This window comes from Balaenoptera ricei, chromosome 14 (genome assembly GCF_028023285.1).
Source record: "Balaenoptera ricei isolate mBalRic1 chromosome 14, mBalRic1.hap2, whole genome shotgun sequence".
Taxonomy (NCBI): Eukaryota; Metazoa; Chordata; class Mammalia; order Artiodactyla; family Balaenopteridae; genus Balaenoptera; species Balaenoptera ricei.
The window spans coordinates 69592050-69614980 of NC_082652.1; the positions used below are offsets into that span (position 1 = coordinate 69592050).

General features: G+C 36.9%; 1 protein-coding gene across 2 annotated transcripts in view; it reads right to left on the reverse strand.

Moving 5' to 3' along the window:
* Positions 1 to 22931, reverse strand: part of DYM (dymeclin) — a 385794-nt gene that overhangs the window by 351309 nt on the left and 11554 nt on the right. For both annotated transcript variants that reach the window (XM_059893759.1, XM_059893758.1), the window contains exon 2: positions 13160 to 13351. In XM_059893759.1, coding sequence (XP_059749742.1) covers positions 13160 to 13299 — 140 coding nt within the window. In that variant the 5' untranslated portion in view covers positions 13300 to 13351. The remainder of the gene's footprint in view (positions 1 to 13159; positions 13352 to 22931) is intronic.

Consider the following 22931-nt stretch of genomic DNA (forward strand, 5'->3'; position numbering starts at 1 on the left):
TGGGCCGAAGACCTAAATAGACATTTCTCCAAAGAAGATATACAGATTGCCAACAAACACATGAAAAGATGCTCAACATCACTATCATTAGAGAAATGCAAATCAAAACTACAATGAGGTATCACCTCACACCAGTCAGAATGGCCATCATCAAAAAATCTACAAACAATAAATGCTGGAGAGGGTGTGGAGAAAAGGGAACCCTCTTGCACTGTTGGTGGGAATGTAAATTGATACAGTTACTATGGAGAACAGTATGGAGGTTCCTTAAAAAACTAAAAATAGAACTACCATACGACCCAGCAATCCCACTACTGGGCATGTACCCTGAGGAAACCATAATTCTAAAAGAGTCATGTACCACAATGTTCATCGCAACAGTATTTACAATAGCCAGGACATGGAAGCAACCTAAGTGTCCATCGACAGATGAATGGATAAAGAAGATGTGGCACATATATACAATGGAATATTATTCAGCCATAAAAAGAAATGAAATTGAGTTATTTGTAGTGAGGTGGATGGACCTAGAGTCTGTCATACAGAGTGTAGTAAGTCAGAAAGAGAAAAACGAATGCCACATGCTAACACATATATATGGAATCTAAAAAAAATGGTTCTGAAGAACCTAGGGGCAGGACAGGAATAAAGACACAGACGTAGAGAATGGACTTGAGGACACAGGGAGGCGGAACGGTTAGCTGGCACAAAGCGAGGCAGTGGCATGGACATATATACATTACCAAATGTAAAACAGATAGCTAGTGGGAAGCAGCCACATAGCTCAGGGAGATCAGCTCGGTGCTTTGTGACCACCTAGAGGGGTGCAATAAGGAGGATGGGAGGGAGATGCAAGAGGGAGGAGATATGGGGAGATATATATATATATGTATAGCTGATTCACTTTGTTATAAAGCAGAAACTAACACATCATTGTAAAGCAATTATACTCTAATAAATATGTTTAAAAAAAAAAAAGAAACTCTGAGGAAGGATTATTCTGGCAACTCCCCTTAAACAGAGAAGACACAAGGCAAGGTTAAAACACGGGACAGATTATAAATCAACTTGCCTATATTAATTGTAAATAATATATTTATTACATGTACATTGTAAATAATGGCACTCAAACATAAAGTATGTGTTATTATCACCCTCACTTTGAAAGTGCTTGAAAATGTGAATATACAGATCTGGTGATTCTTTTCTCAAAGATAAGCGTGTATAATTTAATGTTGCATCTCTTTAGCCATTATTTGATACTCAGTCAGTGATTGGTCTATGCTTCCAAATGGAGACTGTGTAGCATAATGACCAACAGAATTCATCTCTGGAGCTACATAAACCTGGTTGGAATCTGGTCCATGGAAGCTAATAGCCATGTGACCTCGGAAAACCTCCCCAGGCCTGTTTTCTCACATACAGGAATAATAACAGTACCAACCCCACAGACTTGATGTGAGAACTAAATGAGGAAATGAGTCTAAGAAATGAGCCCAGCACCGGCACACAGTAAGTGCTCAATAAATAACTGCTAAATTAACGCTGCTATTTACATTAGCCAAGCCTCTTAGCAGAACGAACATATTCTTTAGAATGCAAGGAGGATCCCTGAAAAAAAAATCAAGAGTGGTAACTGGAACCTAACAATGCTGAAGAGAAATGAAAGGCATTTATTTAAAAGAATTTATAAGAAAGTACAACAAACTGAAGTTTAAAAAACATTATGTGATGTGGGAAATACATACAGTGGATATTTTTCAGCCGAAAAAGGAAGGAAATTCTGACATGTGCTACAACATGGATGCAACTTGAAAATACTATGCTAAGTGAAACAGGCCGGACACAAAAAGATAAATATTAAACGATTCCATTTATATGAGGTACCTAGAATAGGCAAATTCATAGAGATGGAAAGTAGAGTAGAGGTTACCATGGGCTGGAAAGTGGGGGGAATAGGGAGTTACTGTTTAATGGGTACAGAATTTCGGTTTGAGATAATGAAAAAGTTCTGGAAATGAGAGTCATGATGACTGTAAAACACTGGGAACATACTTAATGCCACTGAACTATACACTTAAAAGTGGCTAAAATGATAAATTTTATGTTATGTAAATTATACCACAATAAAACAAACTATGTGAGTAAAATCTTTCCATATTATAGGAGAGTAAGTAAATTACAGCAGACTAGACTAAATTCCCCAAATACCAACATTAAAGCATGCTCGTTTCTGCAATACCACACTTCATAAAAAATCTTTACCATGGCCCAAAATCCCTATGTAATTTGTTTCCTTGCTCACTGTTCTGCCACACTGGCTTTTTTGCTACTTCTCTAACATGCAGAACTTATTCCTGCTTCAAATCCTTTACATTTGCTGTTTCCTCTACCTGGTGGAATACTCTTTCCCCAGAACATGCAGGGCTCCCTGATTTCACTAATGTCTGCTTAAATGCCGCTACCCCAGAGACCCTCTAGCTAAAGAAATTTCCCTCTGGTATTTGTTCTCATTCTATCACTCTTCATGACCTTGCTCTGCTTTATTTTTCAAAACTGACTTTATGTATTTATTTCTTTACTTGTTTATTGCCCATTCCTCCACTAAAATATAAGCTGCTTGAGAGCGGGGACCTTGCCCCTCATGTTCACTACAATGTTTCCAGCCCTTAAAAACAGTGCCTAACAAATGGGAGGCATTCAATAACCATTTTTTGGTAAATACATCTTAAAATATTCACATTTACAAAAAAGGAAATATATCAAATACATTAATTTTTACAAGTTACATAACAGTAATACAATACAATCACATATTTATGGGGGGGAGGGAGACATAAATACACATGTCTATTATTAGGAATGTCCATTAAAAAAAAAGTATGGAAAAACATATACCAAAATATCAACAGTGGTTATCTCTATACGATGATAACACATGACAATCTTCCCTTTTGTTTCTGTATTTTCTAACTTTTATACAATGAAAGATTTCTGTGATTTAAAAAGAAAAAAAAAAAAAAAGACTATTTTACCAGCAATTCAACTACCAAGAACTCACTCCAGTTGTATAGTTAAGGATATGCACAAAGACTTGGCTACAAGGAATTTCAGCATAGTTTTTAATATACAATCAGGAAAAATAAGAAACAAGCAAAATGTTCAACAATATAACTTATGGACATCTATAAGACAGAACATTCTACAACCATTTAAAATTATGTTGTATGAACACAATGACATGAGGAATATGTGAGTTAAATAAAAAATGTGTGGAATATGATGCAAACGTTTTTAAATGAGAGAGAGAACTGACAAGATATACACCAAAAAGTTAACAAAGGTTACTTCTGATTAGTGTTATGTTTATCATTTTTACCTTCCTTGAGCTTTTCTGTATTTGAAGGTACTAAAGATGAACACACATGAATTTGCAACTGAGAAAAATGAGTTTAGTGATTGTATGACTGTACCAAAAGCTGCCTCTTGCCTTATTTGAGCACCATCTAGTGCTCAGTACACATAATACAATTCTCACTATGCAGTAAAGGCTTCTAAAAAGTAGCCTTTATAAAAAGGACATGGAGTCTGCACAGAGACAAGTATTACTATAGTCAGTGTTTGGCCTAATTTTTAAAACAGCTGAACAATTAATTCAAGAGTCATAGGATTTTCAATCAGAGGATAAAGCAGTCATCAGAAAATTGGTTAAATTTCTGCTACTTATTTTCAACCCTCAAATATTTTAGACTAACTCTCAAGACAGAGCCCTTGCACTTTTTTAAATTAATGGGTATTTATTCCTTGAAAGAAGAGGAAAGTCAGACACCTTACGTGCATTATGGTGTTTTATCCTCCCCACAAATCTATATACATGGTAGGTAATATTATTTCCATTTTACAGAAGCGTCAACAGGCTCGGTGAGAATTAAGTAAGCTTGCCTAAATTCACAGAGGTAATAAGCAGTAGAGCTGAGATGCAAGACAAAGTCAGTCTGGCTCCAAAATCTATGCTCCCCCTACCATGTTCTACTGTCTCCATTCTCTACACTTTGCCCAAAATCACCACACCTTTTGGCAAACTGATTCTCATTCTTGGTAAGCACACAAGCTGTCATTACATTGCTCAGCACTGCTCTCAAATCTAGAATTCTAAGCTCCTTAAGTATTAATGCTCAAGTCAAATATCAATTTAAAATAAAAGAGCTTTTAACGAATAGTGGCTGGAGGACTTCCCATTTCCTGTACAGGCAAAGAAATTCAGACCTTCATTACATGGTGGTTATGTCACTGCAGCTGCCTCCCATCTGGTTTCCCTTCCTGAGTTTCTCCTCTTTCCTCCTCTTTCCAATCTACCACTCACTCCACCCCAAAAGTAAACTCCTTAAAACAATGCTTTCACCAAATCCACTTAACAAGAACCCACAAGGAATCAATTCTAATCCTCAGCTTTCTAACCAGTGTGCCAAAAATGGGCAAGTGGACAGATTGTGATCTTCCCATTCAGTCCCCTGTGGTCAGAACCTCTGCACCCTCAGAGCCTCTAGGCCACCACATACATCTGACCAGCCTTATCAGTTTCCAAACAAACAAAAGACCCAAAAAAACCAAGAAATATGTTGGGAAGCACTTTCAGTGTTCCATAAAATCTGTTCCTGACCTATTACACTTGTTTCTCATGCTCTACCAACACAAACTGGAAGAATTAATGGAAGTCATTTGGCCATACTTTACTCACAGGACAGAAGTCACTTCTACCATACATATAAGGCTACTGCCATATTATATGTAATGGGTTACGTATAAGGCTATTGCTGTATTATTCAATATATGTAACAGGAAAACACTGGAGGCAATCCAAATGGTAAAAGTAAATGGCTACAGGGCTTCCCTGGTGGCGCAGTGGTTGAGAGTCTGCCTGCCAATGCGCGGGACACGGGTTCGAGCCCTGGTCTGGGAAGATCCCACATGCCACGGAGCAACTAGGCCCGTGAGCCACAGCTACTGAGCCTGCGCGTCTGGAGCTTGTGCTCCGCCACAAGAGAGGCCGCGACAGTGAGAAGCCCGCACACCGTGATGAAGAGTGGCCCCCGCTCGCCGCAACTGGAGGAAGCCCTCGCAAAGAAAACGAAGACCCAACACAGCCAAAAATAAATAAATAAATAAATAAATAAATAAATAAATAAATAAATAAATAAATAAAATTTAAAAAAAAAAAGTAAATGGCTATATGAATTCTGATATGTTCAGCAGTCGACAGACACTTCGGTTTCTTCCATATCTTGGCTGTTGTAAATATGCTGCAATGAACATAGGGGTGCATGTATCTCTTCTAACTAGTGTTTTCACTTTCTTTGGAAAAATACCCAGAAGGGAAATAGGTAGTTCTATGTCTACTTTTTGAGGAACCTCCATACTGTTTTCCATAGTGACCATACCAACATACATTCCTGCCAACGGGGCACAAGCGTTTCCTCTTCTCCACATCCTCACCAACACATATTTGTCTTTTTGATGACAGCCATTCTGACAGATGTGAGGGGGTATCTCATTGTGGTTTTAATTTGCATTGTGCTTTTAATTTGCATTTCCCTGATGATTAGTGGTACTGAATATCCTTTCATGTGTCTGATGGCTAGCTGTATGTCTTCTTTGGAAAAATGTGTATTCAGGTTCTCTATCCATTTTTAAATCCAGTTATTTGTTTTTTTGATGTTGAGTTGTATGAGTTCTTTGTTCATTTTGGATATTAAACCCTTATCTGATATATCATTTGCAAATATCTTCTCCCATTCAGTAGACTGACTGCCTTTTCATTTTCTCAATAGTTTCCATTGCTATGCAAAAGCTTTTTAGTTTGATGTAATCCCATTTGCTTATTTGTGCTTTTGTTTCCCCTGCCTGAGGAGACATCTCCAAAAAATATTGCTAAGAGCAATGTCAAAGAGCATATACTACCCATGTTATCTTCTAGGAGTTTTACGGTTTCAGGCCTTACATTAAATCTTTAATCCATTTTGAGTTTATTTTTGTATATGGTGTTAAAGAATGTTCTAATTTTATTCTTTTACATGGAGCTGTCCAGTTTTCCCAGTACCACTTACTGAAGAGACTGTCTTTTCTCCATTGTATATTCTTGCCTCCTTTGTTGTAGACTAATTGATCATAAGTGTGTGGGTTTATTTCTAGGCTCTCAATTCTGTTCCATTGATCTGTGTCTGTTTTTGTGCCAGTACCATGCTATTTTGATTACTGCAGCTTTGTAGTATAGTTTGAAATCAGGGAGTGTGTTATCTCCAGCTTTGTTCTTCTTTCTCAAGATTTTTTTGGCTATTCAGGGTCTTGTGTGTTTCCATACAAATTTTAGAATTATTTGCTCTAGTTACGTGAAAAACACCATTGGTATTTTGATAAGGATTGCACTAAATCTGTAGATTGCCTTTGGGAGTATGGTCATTTTAACAATATTAATTCTTCCAATCCATAGCAGGATATACCTTTCCATTTGTTTGTGTTGTCTTCCATTTCTTTCATCAATGTCTTACAGTTTCCTGAGTATAGGTCTTTTACCTCCTTGTTTAGATTTATCCCCAAGTATTTTTTTTGATGCAATTGTAAATAGGATTATTTTCTTAATTTCTATTTGATAGGTCATTGTTAGTTCAAACACAACAGATTTCTGTATATTAGTTTTGTAACCTGCAGCTTTACTGAACTCATTTATTAGTTCTAATAGTTTTTTGGTTGTATCTTTAGAATTTTCTATACATAGTATCAATGTCATCTGCAAACAGTGACAGTTCTACTTCTTCCTTTCCAATTTGGATTCCTTTTATTTCTTTTTCTTGTATGACTTCTCTGGCTAGGACTTCCAATACTCTGTTGAATAAAAGTGGCAAGAGTGGGCATCCTTTTCTTGTTCCTGATCTTATAGCAAATGCTTTCAAGTTTTCACCATTGAGTATGATGTTAGATGTGGGCTTGTCATATATTAAGCTGAGTTATGTTCCCTCTATACCTACGCTTTGTTGAGAGTTTTTATCATAAATGGATGTTGAATTTTGTCAATTTTTCTGCATCTACTGAGATGATCATATGATTTAGTCTTCAATATGTTAATGTGGTGTATCATATTGATTTGCAGATACTGAACCATCATCCTTGCATCCCTGGGATGAATTCCAATTGATCATGGTGTATGATCCTTTTAATGTACTGTTGAATTCAGTTTGCTAATATTTTGTTGAGAATTTTTGCATCAGTGATATTGGCCTGTAATTTTCTTTTTCTTGTGGTCTTTTCTGGTTTTGGTATCTGGGTGACACTGGTCTCACAGAATGAGTTCAGCAGCATTTCTCTGCAATTTTTTGGAATAGCTTGAGAAGGATAGGTGTTATTTCTTCCTTAAATGTTTGGTAGAATTCACCTGTGAAGCCATCTGGTCCTGGACTTTTGTTTGTTGGCAGTTTTTGGATTACTGATTCAATTTCATTACTGGTAACTGGTCTGCTTGTATTTTCTATTTACTCCTAATTCAGTCTTGGAAGATTGTACATCCTAGGAATTAATCCATTTCTTCTAGGTTGTCCATTATACTAGCATATAATTGTTCATAGTAATCTCTTATGATCCTTTGTATTTCTGTGCTGTCAGTTGTAACTGCCCTTTCATTTCTAATTTATATGGGCCCTCTCTTTTTCTTGATGAGTCTGGCTAAAGGTTTATCCATTTTGTTTATCTTTTCAAAGAATCAGCTCTTAGTTTCATTGATCTTTTCTATTGTTTTTCTAGCCTCTACTTCATTTACTTCTGATCTGGTCTTTGTTATTTCTTTCCTTCTACTAACCTTGGGTTTTGCTTCTTTTTATAGTTCCTTTAGACATAAGGTTAGATTGTTTGAGATTTTTCTTGTTTCCTGGGGTAGGCTTGTATCTCTATAAACTTCCTTCTTAGAACTGCTTTTGCTACACCCCATAGATTTTGGATCATTGTGTTTCTGTTTTCATTTGTCTCCAGGTTTTTTTTTTCCTCTTTGAAATCTTCAGTGGCCCAACAGTTGTTTAGTAGCATACTGTTTATCCTCCACACGTTTGGGGTTTTCTGCAGTTGTTTTTTTTCTTGTAACTGATCTCTAGTCTCATATTGCCATGGTTAGAAAAGATGCTTGATATGATTTCAATCTTCTTAAATTTACTGAGACCTGTTTTGTGCCCTAGCATGTGATCTATCCTAGAGAATGGCCCATGTGCACTTGAAGGTGTATTCTCATGCTTTCGGATGGAATATATATAATAAACATGTATCATCTGGTCTAATATGTCATTTGGACCAGAGTTTCCTTACTGATTTTCTGTCTGGATGATCTGTCCATTGATTTAAGTAGGGCGTTAAAGTCCCCCACTATTGCTGTGTTCCTGTCAATTTTTCCCTTTATGTTTGTTAATTGCTTTCTGTATTTAGGCGTTCCTATATTGGGCACATATATATATATTTACAATTGTATATTTTCTGGTTGTATTGATTCTTTGATCATTATGTAACGTCCTTGTCTCTTGTTACAGTCTGTTTTAAAAGTCTATTTTGTCTGATATAAGTACTGCTACCCCTGCTTTCTTTTTGTTTCCATTTGCATGGGATAACTTTTCCATCCTCTCACTTTCAGTCTGTGTCTTTAGATCTGAGGTGAGTCTCCTGTAGGCAGCATATAGATGGGTCTTGCTTTTGTATCCCTTCAGCCACTCTATGTCTTTTGATTGGATCATTTAGTCTATTTACATTTAAAGTAATTATTGATAGGTATGTACTTATTGCTATTTTGTTAATCATTTTCTGGTTGTTTTTGTAGTTTTTGTTCCTTTCTTCCACCTTTAGTGTTATGTTTGGATTCCTTTCTCTTTTTTCGTGTGCATCTATTATAGATTTTTGGTTTGTGGCTACCACGAGGTTTATATATAACTATACATATAAACTATATATATATATATACATATATACATATATATATATATATATATATATATAGTTTAGTGTTTTGACATCACATTTAACACCTTTTTGTTTCATGTATCCCTTAACTCCTTATTGTGGATATAGATGATTTTACTACCTTTGTCTTCAGCACAGTTTTGTTTTTTGGTTTTGCTGCTATATTTAGTATGAAATCAGTCATATAAGTAATTTTTAAACATTTTATTAAGACAAATAAACAGTATATTACTTAAACTTTACTCTTGAATTAATATTTATTTATCTATCTATTTATTTATTTATGGCTGCGTTGGGTCTTCATTGCTGCACACAGGCTTTCTCTAATTGCAGCCAGTGGGGGCTTCTCTTGTTGCGGAGCACGGGCTCTAGGCATGCAGGATTCAGTAGTTGCGGCTCGCGGGCTCTAGAGCGCAGGCTCAGTAGCTGTAGTACACAGGCTTAGTTACTCCACGGCATGTGGGATCTTCCCAGACGAGGGCTTGAACCTGTGTCCCCTGCATTGGCAGGTAGATTCTTAACCACTGCGCCACCAGGGAAGTCCCTACTCTTGAATTAATCTTGATTTTATTTCAGACCTTTGCTTCACAAGGAATTTTAATAAGGTGAAAAGTTAAAAACTATTGAAGAATCTAAAGATTTTTCAACCATGCCTGGAAACTATAACAAAATCTGGTTATTCTAGTGCCAAAAAACAGTTTATAGTACGGAAGGATTAGATTAGTCCTGAAGGACTTAGTGCTTCTAAAAAAACTGGCAGCCATCAATTTTTGGCTGCACTTGAAGACAGCACATAAGGGATCCAAGGAATTCCAGGAGTGAGCAATCTCAGAAATGTCTGGATTCAGAGTCTTCCCTAAAGATATTCCTCTTAGTCTTGACTAATTCATAAACTAGGTAATTCCATCCCTGACTGTCAGTGAGGTGGTGGCACCTTCCACCTCAAGGCCTGCTCAATGTCAAGGTTCACACATCAAATACCAGACTGAGGAGCTGGGGCGGGCCTCAAACAAAGTGACAAAAGTGCCAAAAGCATATGTACCACCACAAACAAAGCTTCTCTGGATATTCTGAATAGCCACCCATCCCCCCACAAGGTGCAGTTTACTCATTTTACAGCTTTTTACACTTTCTAAGATTCCTTTATACTTTCCTCTATAAACTAGCATGAATTAAGAAAAAGAAATGACATCAAAAAGAATAAACACATGAGAACAGCAAAGGATCTTTGAGAAAAAGCAGTAATTAGCAAAACAAACTATAAAGTCATAATAATTCAAACTGCAAGGCACCAGCACAAGTATGGAAAACTTAGAAAGTAAGAAATAGACAAAAATGGCTAACAACTTATTCCCATCATTATTTCTTGAGAAGTTCATCCTTTCCCCAATGCTCTGAATTGCCAGCTTTGCATAAATCAAGTACACACACACACACACACACACACACACACACACACAATCTTCCTTCCCTTCTTCAGAGTACTTTAGCTATTATTAGTTTTGTTCTTTCCCATTCAAATTTTAGAATGAGCTTATCAAGATCTCCTCACCCACCCCCCAAAAAAGCTGTTGGAATTTTAATTGGAATTGCTTTCAATCTACAGGTCAATTTGGAAAGAACTGACACTTTTACAATTCTTAATCCTTGAACATGGTATACATCACCATTTAGTTAAGTCTTCTTTAATGTCTTTTGGAAGAGCATATATAGATTGTACTACAGTTTACATAAGTGAAAAGAAAATTTATTTTGGATAATAAATAATTTTCTCTTTATATGCCCTTTTTTCTCTAAGTCTTATTACTACATGAGCAGTGATACTCAATGACAATTCCTTAAAGGTAAACGAAATGGTTTCAAAACTTGATGATGCTACAGCTCATCTCCAGTTTGACCTCTCCCACCAATCCACAACCACCTTTAATTTTCCAAGGATCTCAGAAGCAGTAGCATGTATCCACTTCCCATAATATACAACTAACCCACATTATCACAAAAACTGCAAACTAAGCCAACCTTGTAAGGTCCAATCCAACTATACCCGAAAGTCAGAAATTAAAATGTATTGCCAAAATATATAAACAATTCACAAAAAGGAAATACCAATAATCCTTAATCCTTAAACATATAAAAATAAACATAACCTTGATTGTTAAAGGACCACAACACACATACATACACATATATTTTATTTACATATATCAATATTTATATATTTTTTAAATTCATACTCAAAAGAGAGAGATAGCCCTTCCAACCCTGGGGTCAGGGGAAAGCGGAAATACAGACTTATTTGTCACTATTACACTATTTCGTTACTGAAAATCAGTAGAGGAAAAAAATTAAGTGTTTACCCTTATTAATAATGTAGTAAAAACTGTTTTATATATCTTAATTCATGAAAGCACTCTTTCACAGGAGAATTCCAGTTAATAAATGTACAAGAAATGACCAAATTAGAAATACTACCATTTTGGAGTCTCTTATGAAACAGGTGATTCAGACCAAAATCATCAATGAATGCTAAAACACACTCAAACCTCTGATCAGTCTTAGCATGATAAATGATATAAACCCACACATTTTCTGTAACCTAATGAAATACAATATAAGGTACCTAGCATCACTTATGAAATACTCTTACCAAAAATGTTTAACCCAAATTTTATCAAGCCTTTAAATCTGATGTCCAATTTATAGAAAATACAGTAAATAAAAAAACAAAATATGAGAAGCAATCAGGTAGGTCTCGAAGGTGGAACATTCTACAGAAAAACTGACCCAGTTTGTTAAAAGAAAAAAAAAAAGTAACAGCATAGGGAAAAAAATAGTGGCAGGAGTTGGGGAGTAAATACCTCTATTCGAGATTAAAGACATTTAAGAAATGTAACTACCTTATTGCAATGTATTGCAATGCAGTGTATACACCTTATTTATTTCCTAATTGTAACAAATGAACTACAAAACGACTAGGGAAATTTGAAAATGGACTGGGTAAGAGGAATTATTGTTAACTTTGTAAGGTGTGATAATGGTATTACAGTTATAAAAGAAAATGTCCATATTTTAATTTACTTTAAAAAACCCTAAAAAACAGATGAAATAAATATGGAAATAATCCAAATGGCTATTAACTGATGAATGGATAAACAAAAGATGGTATATTCATACAAAGGAATCTCACTCAGAAATAAAAAGGAGTGAAATATTGATACATGCTATAACATAGCATACTCAAAGATTCCAGGGACTAGGACACAGGTATCTTTAGGGGGCCATTATTCAGTCTATCATAATAAAGCTGTTAAAAACAAATAAATAAAAATGTTTAAAATCTACATACTGAGTAATGGGAATTCAATATTCTAGTCACTCTACATAATTATATGTCTGTCAGTTTTTATAATAAAGAGTTAAAAATGAGATATTGGTTTTCACCTACCAAATTGACAAAGGCCAAAGAGTCTAAAAATGCATTAAATTGACAAAGGGGTGGGGAAGCAGACCTTCTCATACATTGCTGGTAGGAGTATAAATTGGTACAACTTCCATGGAGCAGTTTGGCAAATTACAAATGCACATATACTTTGACCCAGCAATTCTACTTGGAGGAATTTATACTGGAGATTTATTTGTATGCTTGAGAAATTATGTATGCAGCATTATCTGTTATAACAAGAAATTGGAAACAATCTAAATGTCCACCAATAAAAAAACAATTTCATATAATCTATGCACACTCTGCAGTCATTTAAAAGAATAAGGCAGTTGCATATATGCATATACATATGTTTTACTTAACTGTGGGGAAAAAAAGCAAGGGACAGCAAGCAAAAACGAAAAAGCAAGGTATGTGTAGTATGCTACCATTTGTGGTTAAACAGTTTTATAAAACTACATGAAATAATATGGTTTTACTATCCCTGGAAGCATTCAAAAGAAACTGCTACCAGGAATTATCTCTGGGCAAGGGAGGTGGCTGAGTGGGGGAAAGGAAAGAGAAAAACTTATTTCCTCCTTTTCATACCTTTTGGATTTTCTACTGGTACCTGTACAACAAATGGAGGGACAGACTGATCATTAAAATAAAAAAATTTTTTTTTAAATCAGCATACCACACAAGCTTATGTGGTCCTTGATACAAATTTTCAATCTCCAAGTAACCTCTTACCTGCTAGTTGGTGCAGGGAAAGAAAATGACAGTAGCTGATTCCAGAACGGGTCATTCTCAGAGACAGATTCTGTGCCTGATAACTTTTTTAAGTACTCATTTTTAGGAAGATCACCAATTCTGCTGCTATTCGATCCCATCTTTTAATCTGGTAGATAACTTGTCCTTAAACCTTCATTTCCACAAGACAACCTATAAAGAATGAAAAGAAATTTCAAACGTGTTCAAAATAATCATCATACTTTTCTTACTCCTGACCTAAATGTAAGAAACTCTAAACTTAGTAAAAGAAATCATACCTCTCTTTGTTTTTAAATATATCAGACATCAGATACAAAGTTACAAGGCAAAAAATGAGGCTAAAATCTGTCTTAGCCAACATACCACAAAATCCCAATCTATACTTGTAGATCTTAGAATGGGCATACCTTTGCCCAAGAAAATGTCTCAAAGCAAATTCATAAAAATGATAACTTATTAACAAATAGTCTAAAACAATGGTACTAAAGAAATAGAGACTGGATGGCTTGAATGTGCTAAGGGTAGAAAACTGTTCAAGTAGTTACCATGTGCTACCTATACTTAAGGAGAGAATGAGGACTGAAGTGAGTTACCGGCTTAAAGTGAAAGGGCTCCCAATTCCAAAGGAGTCACACTTAGTGCCTCTCTCATCCTGCTATAATGCACATATACTTTTTGCTGGCATTCTTAGTCTCCTAAACCATGAGCTGTTGTGTTTTGCTGGGGTTTTTTTTTTTTAAATAAGAACTATCTTATTCATCTTTCTAGATGTCTACATTAGCATATAACAGGCATTCTCTAAACAGCATTATGTTGAAGGAATGAGTGTAAATAAATTATTACTGTCTTCAGTATTTGTTGTGCTTGGTCACGAAGGGGAAAACTAACAGATCAGTTACAAAATGAATCACAGTCTTCATCAAATTGCACTTAACATAGTTCAAGATCATGTTTTATCTCAACTTGTTCAGAAAAAGTCTCTCACTGACAATAAAATAATGAATAATAAATTAAACTAAATTAAAATTACCATCACAGGGACTTCCCTGGTAGCACAGTGGTTAAGAATCCACCTGCCAATGCAGGGGACACGGGTTCAAGCCCTGGTCTGGGAAGATCCCACATGCCGCATAGCAACTAAGCCCGTGCGCCACAACTACTGAACCTGTACTCTAGAGCCCGTGAGCCACAACTACTGAAGCCCATGCGCCTAGAGCCTGTGCTCCTCAACAAGAGAAGCCACTGCAATGAGAAGACCGCACACCACAACGAAGAGTAGCCCCCACTCACCACAACTAGAGAAAGCCCGTGCGCAGCAACGAAGACCCAACGCAGCCAAAAATTATTAATTAATTAATTTTTTTAAAAAAATTACCATCACAATGAAAGGAAACTACATGGGTTCAGTGGCTAAAGGAAGCTCAGGTTACACGAGAATTTACATTAGTAGTGACTTACTTTCTCACCTATGTCCCTCCTCATTCCACAAAGACATCAAAGCCAAGATCAGAATTTGGAAGCAAGTCTTCCACATTCCCTTTGGAACTCTGGGACTGGCTTGAGCTGCTTATCTAAAGACATGAGGCTTCCCCAATGCACATGGACAGCTGGGCCTTCAGAATATGAGTGAGAAATACTGATCGGGCTTCTTATCACCTGCCCCTGAACTCAAGGCCACACACTACTTTCCTCCTCCTTAATCATGGGGACAGGGACCCCAACACTAGCTGACTCCAACTCAGGCTTCATATCAAGCCAACTGTCAATCATAACTCTAGATTTCAGTTTAATGTCTCAAGTAATTATTGAGCCCAATTAGAAAATGCTATAAAGAAATATTCTGAAATATATAAAGTCCTTACTTGTCATACCCTATCCCAAAGCTACTTTATACCTTTTAAGCTATTAAAATTAAAAATTTTAATATCTTAGCGATGAGATATAATACACTAGTGAAAATGAATTAACTAGAGCTACAATTACCAACATGGACACATCTCAAAAACAAATTATTTTTTAAAGAAAGTGATAGAGGGACTTCTCTGGTGGTCCAGTGGTTAAGAATCCGCCTTCCAATGGAGGGGACGAGGGTTCGATCCCTGGTCAGGGAACTAGGATACCACATGCTGCGGGGCAACTAAGCCCGTGTGCCACGACTACCGAGCTCACACACCTCAACTAGAGCCTGCGTGCCGCAAATTACAGAGCCCACGTGCCCTGGAGCCTGCACACCACAACGAGAGAAGAGAAAAACCCACACACCACAACTGGAGAGAACCCTGCGCGCCACAACGAGAAGCCCGTGCACCACAACAAAGAGCCCGCGCACCACAATGAAAGATCCCGCGTGCCTCAACGAAGATCCCGCATGCCGCAACTAAGACCCGACACAGCCAAAAATAAATAAAAATAAATAATAAATAAATCTTTTTTTTAAAAAGTAAAGAGGTGGAAAAAGATATACCATGCTAACACTAATCAAAAGAAAGCAGGAATAGTTTTATTAATTTTAGACACAGCCAACTTCAGAGCAAGGAAACTTATCAGGGATAAAGGCCATTATATAATGATAAAGGAGTCAGTTCTCCAAGAAGACATAACAGTACTCACTGTGTATCCACCTAACAACAGACCATCAAAATATGAGGCAAGGGCTTCCCTGGTGGCGCAGTGGTTGAGAATCTGCCTGCCAATGCAGGGGACACGGGTTCGAGCCCTGGTCTGGGAAGATCCCACATGCCGCGGAGCCACCAGGCCCGTGAGCCACAATTACTGAGCCTGCGCATCTGGATCCTGCACTCCACAGCAAGAGAGGACACGATAGTGAGAGGCCCGCGCACCGCGATGAAGAGTGGCCCCCGCTTGCCACAACTAGAGAAAGCCCTCGCACAGAAACGAAGACCCAACACAGCCATAAATAAAATAAATAAATAAATAATTAAAAAAAAAAAAAAGATAAAGATATTTTAAAAAAAAAAAATATGAGGCAAAAACCAATAGAACTGCAAGGAGAAAACAATGAATCCACTATGATAGCTGGAGACTTGCACGCTCCACTATCAGAAATGGTCAGATCTGATAGGCAGAAAATCAGTAAGGATATAGCTGATGTCAACACCACCATCAATCAACTGGATATAACTGACATCTTTAGCTGCTTCATCCAACAACAGCAGAACATACATTCTTCTCAAGCTCACATCAAATATTCACCAAGATACACCACATTCTGGGCCACGAAACACATCTTAAATTTAAAGAAGAGAAATTATAAAATGCTTTGAGTGCCCAAAACCAATAAGCTGGGGATAGAGAAGCAAATCAGAGGACCCCATGGGGAACGATTCCGACAAATGCAGAATACAGGTGATGAGCAAGTTCATTTGTGGGACTGGAAAAGTTCTGAATCCTCATTGTGGTGGTGGTTACCTGAATCTATACAGGTGATAAAATTTCACAGAACTATATGCACAAAAGAAAAAAAAATGAGTCCATGTAAAAAGTGGAGAAATCCTAGTATAGTCTGCAGTCTATTCTGTGTTGTCAATATCAGTTTCCTGGTTTTGATAATGTACTATAGTTATATTAACCTTAGGGAAAGCTGGGTGAAAGGTACATGGAATTTCTCCACACTATTTTTGCAACTTTTTATGAGTCTACAATTATTTTAAAATAAAGTTTTTTAAAATAAAAACAAAATCAAACCCAAAAATCGAATCTATATGTCCAAGAAAGGTGCCAACAAATCAGACTAACAGCTATTTTCTATCACAACCACTAAGTTTATTTTTACATATTAAATTACTTCATCACCTATATTAACACATGGTGAGATGATTAGGATCTCACATTTATTTTACTTGGTGTCCTGGAATGCTCTTTCACTTAGTTTCCCCAAATAAACTCTTTCTTTCAAATCTTATTTGAAACTGAACTTTTTCAATAAAAGCAAAAGAAGTCATGGTCCTCTGGGGATTCCACACTAACTTCATAACTTGGGAGTACACAACAGATTTTGCCCTCTACCACCTACTTAAAGGAACTATTTCCTTTTTATCAAACCTTCCAAATTATTTTATTTGTCTAATAATCCCTGCAATTCTTGAATATGCCTCAAATAAATTTTTTAAGAACAAACAAAAAAGACAGCCACAACTTGTTTATAAGTCCTCTGTTTATCGGGGGGACCATGCTAATTAGCAGTTAGCATTGTGGACCTAACAACAGTTTACTGGATAAACACCTAAGTGTGTGGATCAAAATGGTTAGTTAAGAGTGCTGGTTTACTGGCAATAAGCACTTTAATTATGGTTTCCCTTGGCTCTGCCATGGACTCAATTTCCTTTCTCTTTGCTTCATTAAAATTAACAGAATAAAAATGACACCAGATAAAAAGAAATGAGAATCAGAGCAAACTGTTCTCAATTAAACAAACCAGTATTTTACTTTTCTTGTGGTGCCTTAAAAGCAATCAATGAAAAATTTACTTTGGGAGTTTAATAAGGTCCATAAATGCTGAATTTTCAAAAGAACAGAATTCCATCCCACCTCTCCTAAATAAGGCAACAATGAGACTATCATCATAGAGTCTATTAATGAAAATTTAAGTCAGACTTGATTTATTTATACTTTATTTTTTTAATCAGTAATGCACCTGGTACAAAATACAAAGGGTTCAAAGGGTATAGAGTAAAAAGTCTCTCTCCCATCCCTTCTCCTAACCATCTGGTTTCTCAACTCAGCGAAAATATTACTGGTTGCTTGGATATCATTCCACAGATTTTCTATGTATATACAAACACATATTTTCTCCTTTTTACACAAATCATAACAGCCTATATATGCCTCTTTACTTTGCTTTTCCCAGTTAATATATATTAGAAATCATTACATATATGTATATAAAGCACTTCATTTATTTTTACAACTCTAACATTCCAGTTTTTAATTCCATAAATCCCGTATCGATGGACATTTAAGTAGCTTATGATCTTTCGCTATTACAAATCGTTCTCCAATAAGTATCTGGTACATATTTCACACGTGTATCAGTATATAGGTACAATAAATCCAGGGAAACAGAATTGCTGGGTCAAAGATTATGTGCATTTCTAACTTTGGTAGATACTGCTGAAGAGTAGCAGAAGACGCCACCTCAAAATCTGCCACTTTGCCACTTCATTTTGAGCTGTTGGCACTTGAAAAATAGCAAATGCAGGGTGAGGCCTTCTCTGAACTCTCCTTATCTGCCTAAAGACAGATTCTCCAAAAGAAACTCCATTATCATAAATCATAAATTGAGCAGTTTCATCAACCAGGGAAGACTGACAAGAGCACCTAGAAGTTGACACAACACTGAGACTAACTTTGTCACAAACTATCATACCTCTCATCTATTCTTCTAAGGCCCATTCATCTTTCCTAAAAATCATTTGTTCTCCCTTAAGAGGCCTACGTTCCCCTTCCCCTTTCCCTATTAAGATGGTATTAAACTGAATTCTAAGCCACTCATTTTTCCCTAGGTATCTCCCATGTATACATGAGGTACACATGTGAATAAACTTCTGTTTTTCTCCTGTTGATCTTTTATCACAGTTAAGAGCTCAGAAGGGTAAACGGAAAATTATTTTTCCTCCCCTACACTGCCTAGCTGCCTTCTTTAGAGGCTGCCAACTTCCACTCCCTTCAGCAATGCCCGTTTCTCCACACCACAGCCACCACTGTTTAATCAAACTTTTTGATCTTTGCCAACTGACACATGAAAATAGTTTACAATATGGTTTTCATTTGCATTTCATTTCTCTTGCTGTGAATGAGGCCATCACCTCTTCATATCCTTTGCCTATTTCTATTGATTTATAGGAAATAAATTTTATTTTCAAAACTACTAGGATAGACCACAAAGTACTAAAATAACTGCTCAATCCAGGACCAATATGAAACCTTTCTAAAACAATATGAAGAAAGCCTGTCAGCTATAAGAAGACACTGAACAAAATATTAACAAGGAAAACCAAGACAGCCAACTGAGCACAAAATGCAATGCCTCCTTCCCCTCTTTTCCTCACCTAACCCTAAAATAATGCAAAAAAATTTTGTCAATTATTACACAGCCATGCTCAAAAATTCACAGGAAACCAGAAGCTGTGAGAAATCCCCATAAAATGTAAAACAGCTGGAGATGGACTGAAAAGGAAAGTGACATCCAGGGCAGGCTCAGGAGTCTTCAATCAAGGGTACCAAGAGTGGAACAGCAACCCCAGTCCAGAGGCAGTTGGCCAGAAAAGGGCCAGAGCCCAGGGGCAACAGACCTGGCTAGGACACCCTGCCCAGTCACCCTGCCCTCACTCCATTAGGCAGCAACAACAGGGTACTATCTGCTGAGAACAGAGAGTGAAAACAGCACCCAAGGCAGCTGCAATGCCAAGGAGGAACAAGTTCAGCCAAGCAAAGACAACTAGCCACTGAGGTACTCTTGCCAGAAAGTTCCATCTGCTCCCCACCCTCGCAGAAAGCAAAGTAGAAAACTGAGGCCCAATGGCACCTCTTCTGCATCTGATTCATGCCAAGGATTTCAAACACACACACACACACACCACTTGCACTCAATGTATTTGGAACTCCCAAGACCCTTACCAATGAAAACCACAATAAAATGGAACTTGAAAAACCCACTATCCAATCACCCCACCTCCTAACAGTCCTAATGCTCTTCCCTCTCACTGTGCATCAGAAGACTTCCTGGCTTTCAGCTCTTCCTTCTCTCAATGTTTCAATAACTGAGACTCTCTCCTGGTTTCACCAGTGCCTTCCACGATATTATTAATACTTTCAAACCTCTCCTAGTCCCAAACTCTGACTGGAATGCCAGTTCTATCGATATGCCTAAAACACTCAGGAATTTTTTTTTTAACTTAAGGGTAATATATATAATATAAATAATTATATATATTAATTATAATATGTAACATATAAAAATTTATACCTATATATCCACTAATTTCGTGGTTAACAATGTTCCTTACATAAATCTATACTAGAAATAAGCAGCGTGCCACTGCTGATGCTTTTAGCAGTAAACCTTTCAAAAGACCTATCTTTAAGGCAATGTAGTGAATAATTCAATCTTAACGTGTGTAAAACTGATTCCACCCTCCCTCCCAAAACCAGTCTTCCCTCTCACCTTCCCACCACCCACCTGAAGTTTCCATTATGTAAAAACTACCTTTAAATGCTATGTTTTTGTAGTATATATGACATATCTCCCAAGGTAGATTATTCCTCCTTATCCCTAAGTAATCTACAGCACACTGCTGAAGAGGTATTACCCAAAAAAATACTTATTGAAATAGCCAAGGTCCCATAGCTAATAAATATATGAAAAGATTTTCAGTATAAATGAGGAATAAAATATGCTAATTAAAACAGTGAGGTATCATTTTTACCAATCTGATTAGCAAAGGTTAAGAAAAACCTTAATAGCAGTTGTGAGAGTAATAAGGAAACAGGCATCCCCACCATTAGTGTGTAGGTATCTGGCAACACCTGTCAAAATGTTAAGTGTGCCAACAATTTTGGTTTTAGAAATTCATTTGCACAGGTAAAGTCATACAAGTTGACAAGTTCTATACATACAGATGTTAATCACTATTTGGAAGAGCAAACACACAAAATAACCTAAATGATCATCATCTGGAGACTAACCACCGTGTGGAATAAGCATATAATGGAATACAATGTAGCCACTGAAAAGAATGAGGTAGACCTTATGTGTTAATATGTAAAGATACCCCAAATACCGCAAGTAAAAACAAACACAAAGACACAGAACAGCTCGTATAGTAAAATCCCATTAGTTTAAATAAACATGTAAATTCTTATATACGCCTAGATAATTTCTGGAAGGAAACATAAGCAATGATCCAAGACTGGTTACCTCTGAAGAATGGTAATGGAAATCTGGAGGGAAGGGACTTTTCACTTTATGTCCTTCTGTACTGCTTGACTTTTTTAAAATCAGAAACATGTTGTAATTTACAGTAAAAAAAAAAAAAAAAAAAAAAAATTCTTAAATAAATGGATTGTTCTCTTTACCTGCTCTCCTTCAGGAAGGCTCTGAATGTGCTTATGGCTTGTGCTTTAAACTCCATGTGAGTGACCCCAGAATTAATATTTTGTCTTGACTTCTCAGTCAAAATCCAAGCATAAATCTCTATGTACTGAACATATCAATTGATGTCGTACTATCATTATAAATTTTAAAATAGAATTTAACATTTGTCCCCCAAAACAAGCAACCCCTCCAAAAGTCACTATTCCTATCAACGTCATCAGCATTCTTGGCTCAAGTTACCTCACTCACATACCCAAGCATACATTCCACACATGCCTATTACACACCTACTGTAAATGTAGGTGTTATGATGGCTACCGAAAATGCAAAAATGAATAAAACCAGGTCCCTGCCATTAATGGACTCAAATCCTGGAGAGACAAACATGTCAATAAATTATTATAACACATTTGGTAAGTATTACAATGGAGTTATTACAAGAATCTATGGAAATACACAGGAGCATCTGAGGCAGAAGAACCACATATGCAACAGCACTATTAGCAGATTTATTTACATGGTCTAAGGGCTTTAAACTCACTGATTCATTTAGTCCCCATTAACAACTCTGAGAGGTAGGCACAGTTTTCTCATTTTACAGATGAGGAAACTAAGGCACAGACAGGTTAAGTAACTTACCAAATTCATGAGGTCCCAGAGATAATAAGTAGAAAAGCCAGGATTTGAACCCAGGCAATCTAATTCCAGAGTCCCTGGTCTTTACCACTTTACTAGGGTGACTCTCCAATGACATCAACAAGCCCTGTGGGTTCTTCTACAATACCCACAATTCTACATATCAACTTTTAAGCCCATCTCTTTATCTTCCCGCTGCTTCCATGCAGGACCAGACTTCTACAATCTCACATGATTCAGTGCAACAGTATCCTGATTTCTTTGCTCCCAATCTCTCCAGTTCAATTCACCCTGCACACTCCACTACTACATTAATCCTTAAAAAAAAAAAAAAAGGAAATTCAGTCCAGCATCAAAATTAATACCAAAGGTTCTGGGCTTCCTTGGTGGCGCAGTGGTTAAGAATCCGCCTGCCAATGCAGGGGACACAGGTTCGAGCCTTGGTCCGGGAAGATCCCACATGCCTCGGAGCAACTAAGCCCGTGTGCCACAACTACTGAGCCTGCGTTCTAAAGCCCACGAGCCACAACTACTGAGACTGCGTGCCACAACTACTGAAGCCCACGTGCCTAAAGCCCGAGCTCCACAACAAGAGAAGCCACCACAATGAGAAGCCCGTGCACCGCAACGAAGAGTAGCCCCCACTTACCGCAACTAGAGAAAGCCCGCGGGCAGCAACAAAGACCCAGTGCAGCCAAAAATAAATAAATAAAATAAATAAATTTATTTAAAAAAAAAAAAAAAGACCAAAGGTTCTAGTATGAGACAGATCCTGCTAAGTCTGTGTAGATTCAGCCTGAATCTCCATTTACCATTTATCAAACCCCACTGTATAATGAGAAAAACAACACTACTTACAACTCATGAAGATTTTCTGAGGATGAAGCAAGATGACACGTGCAAAGCACTCAGTAAAAGACCTGGCACAGGGCATGTTTAGCCAAATAAAAGGTCAAATATAATCTATTTTTAATATTTGTGAAGTTACCACTTCCATCATTT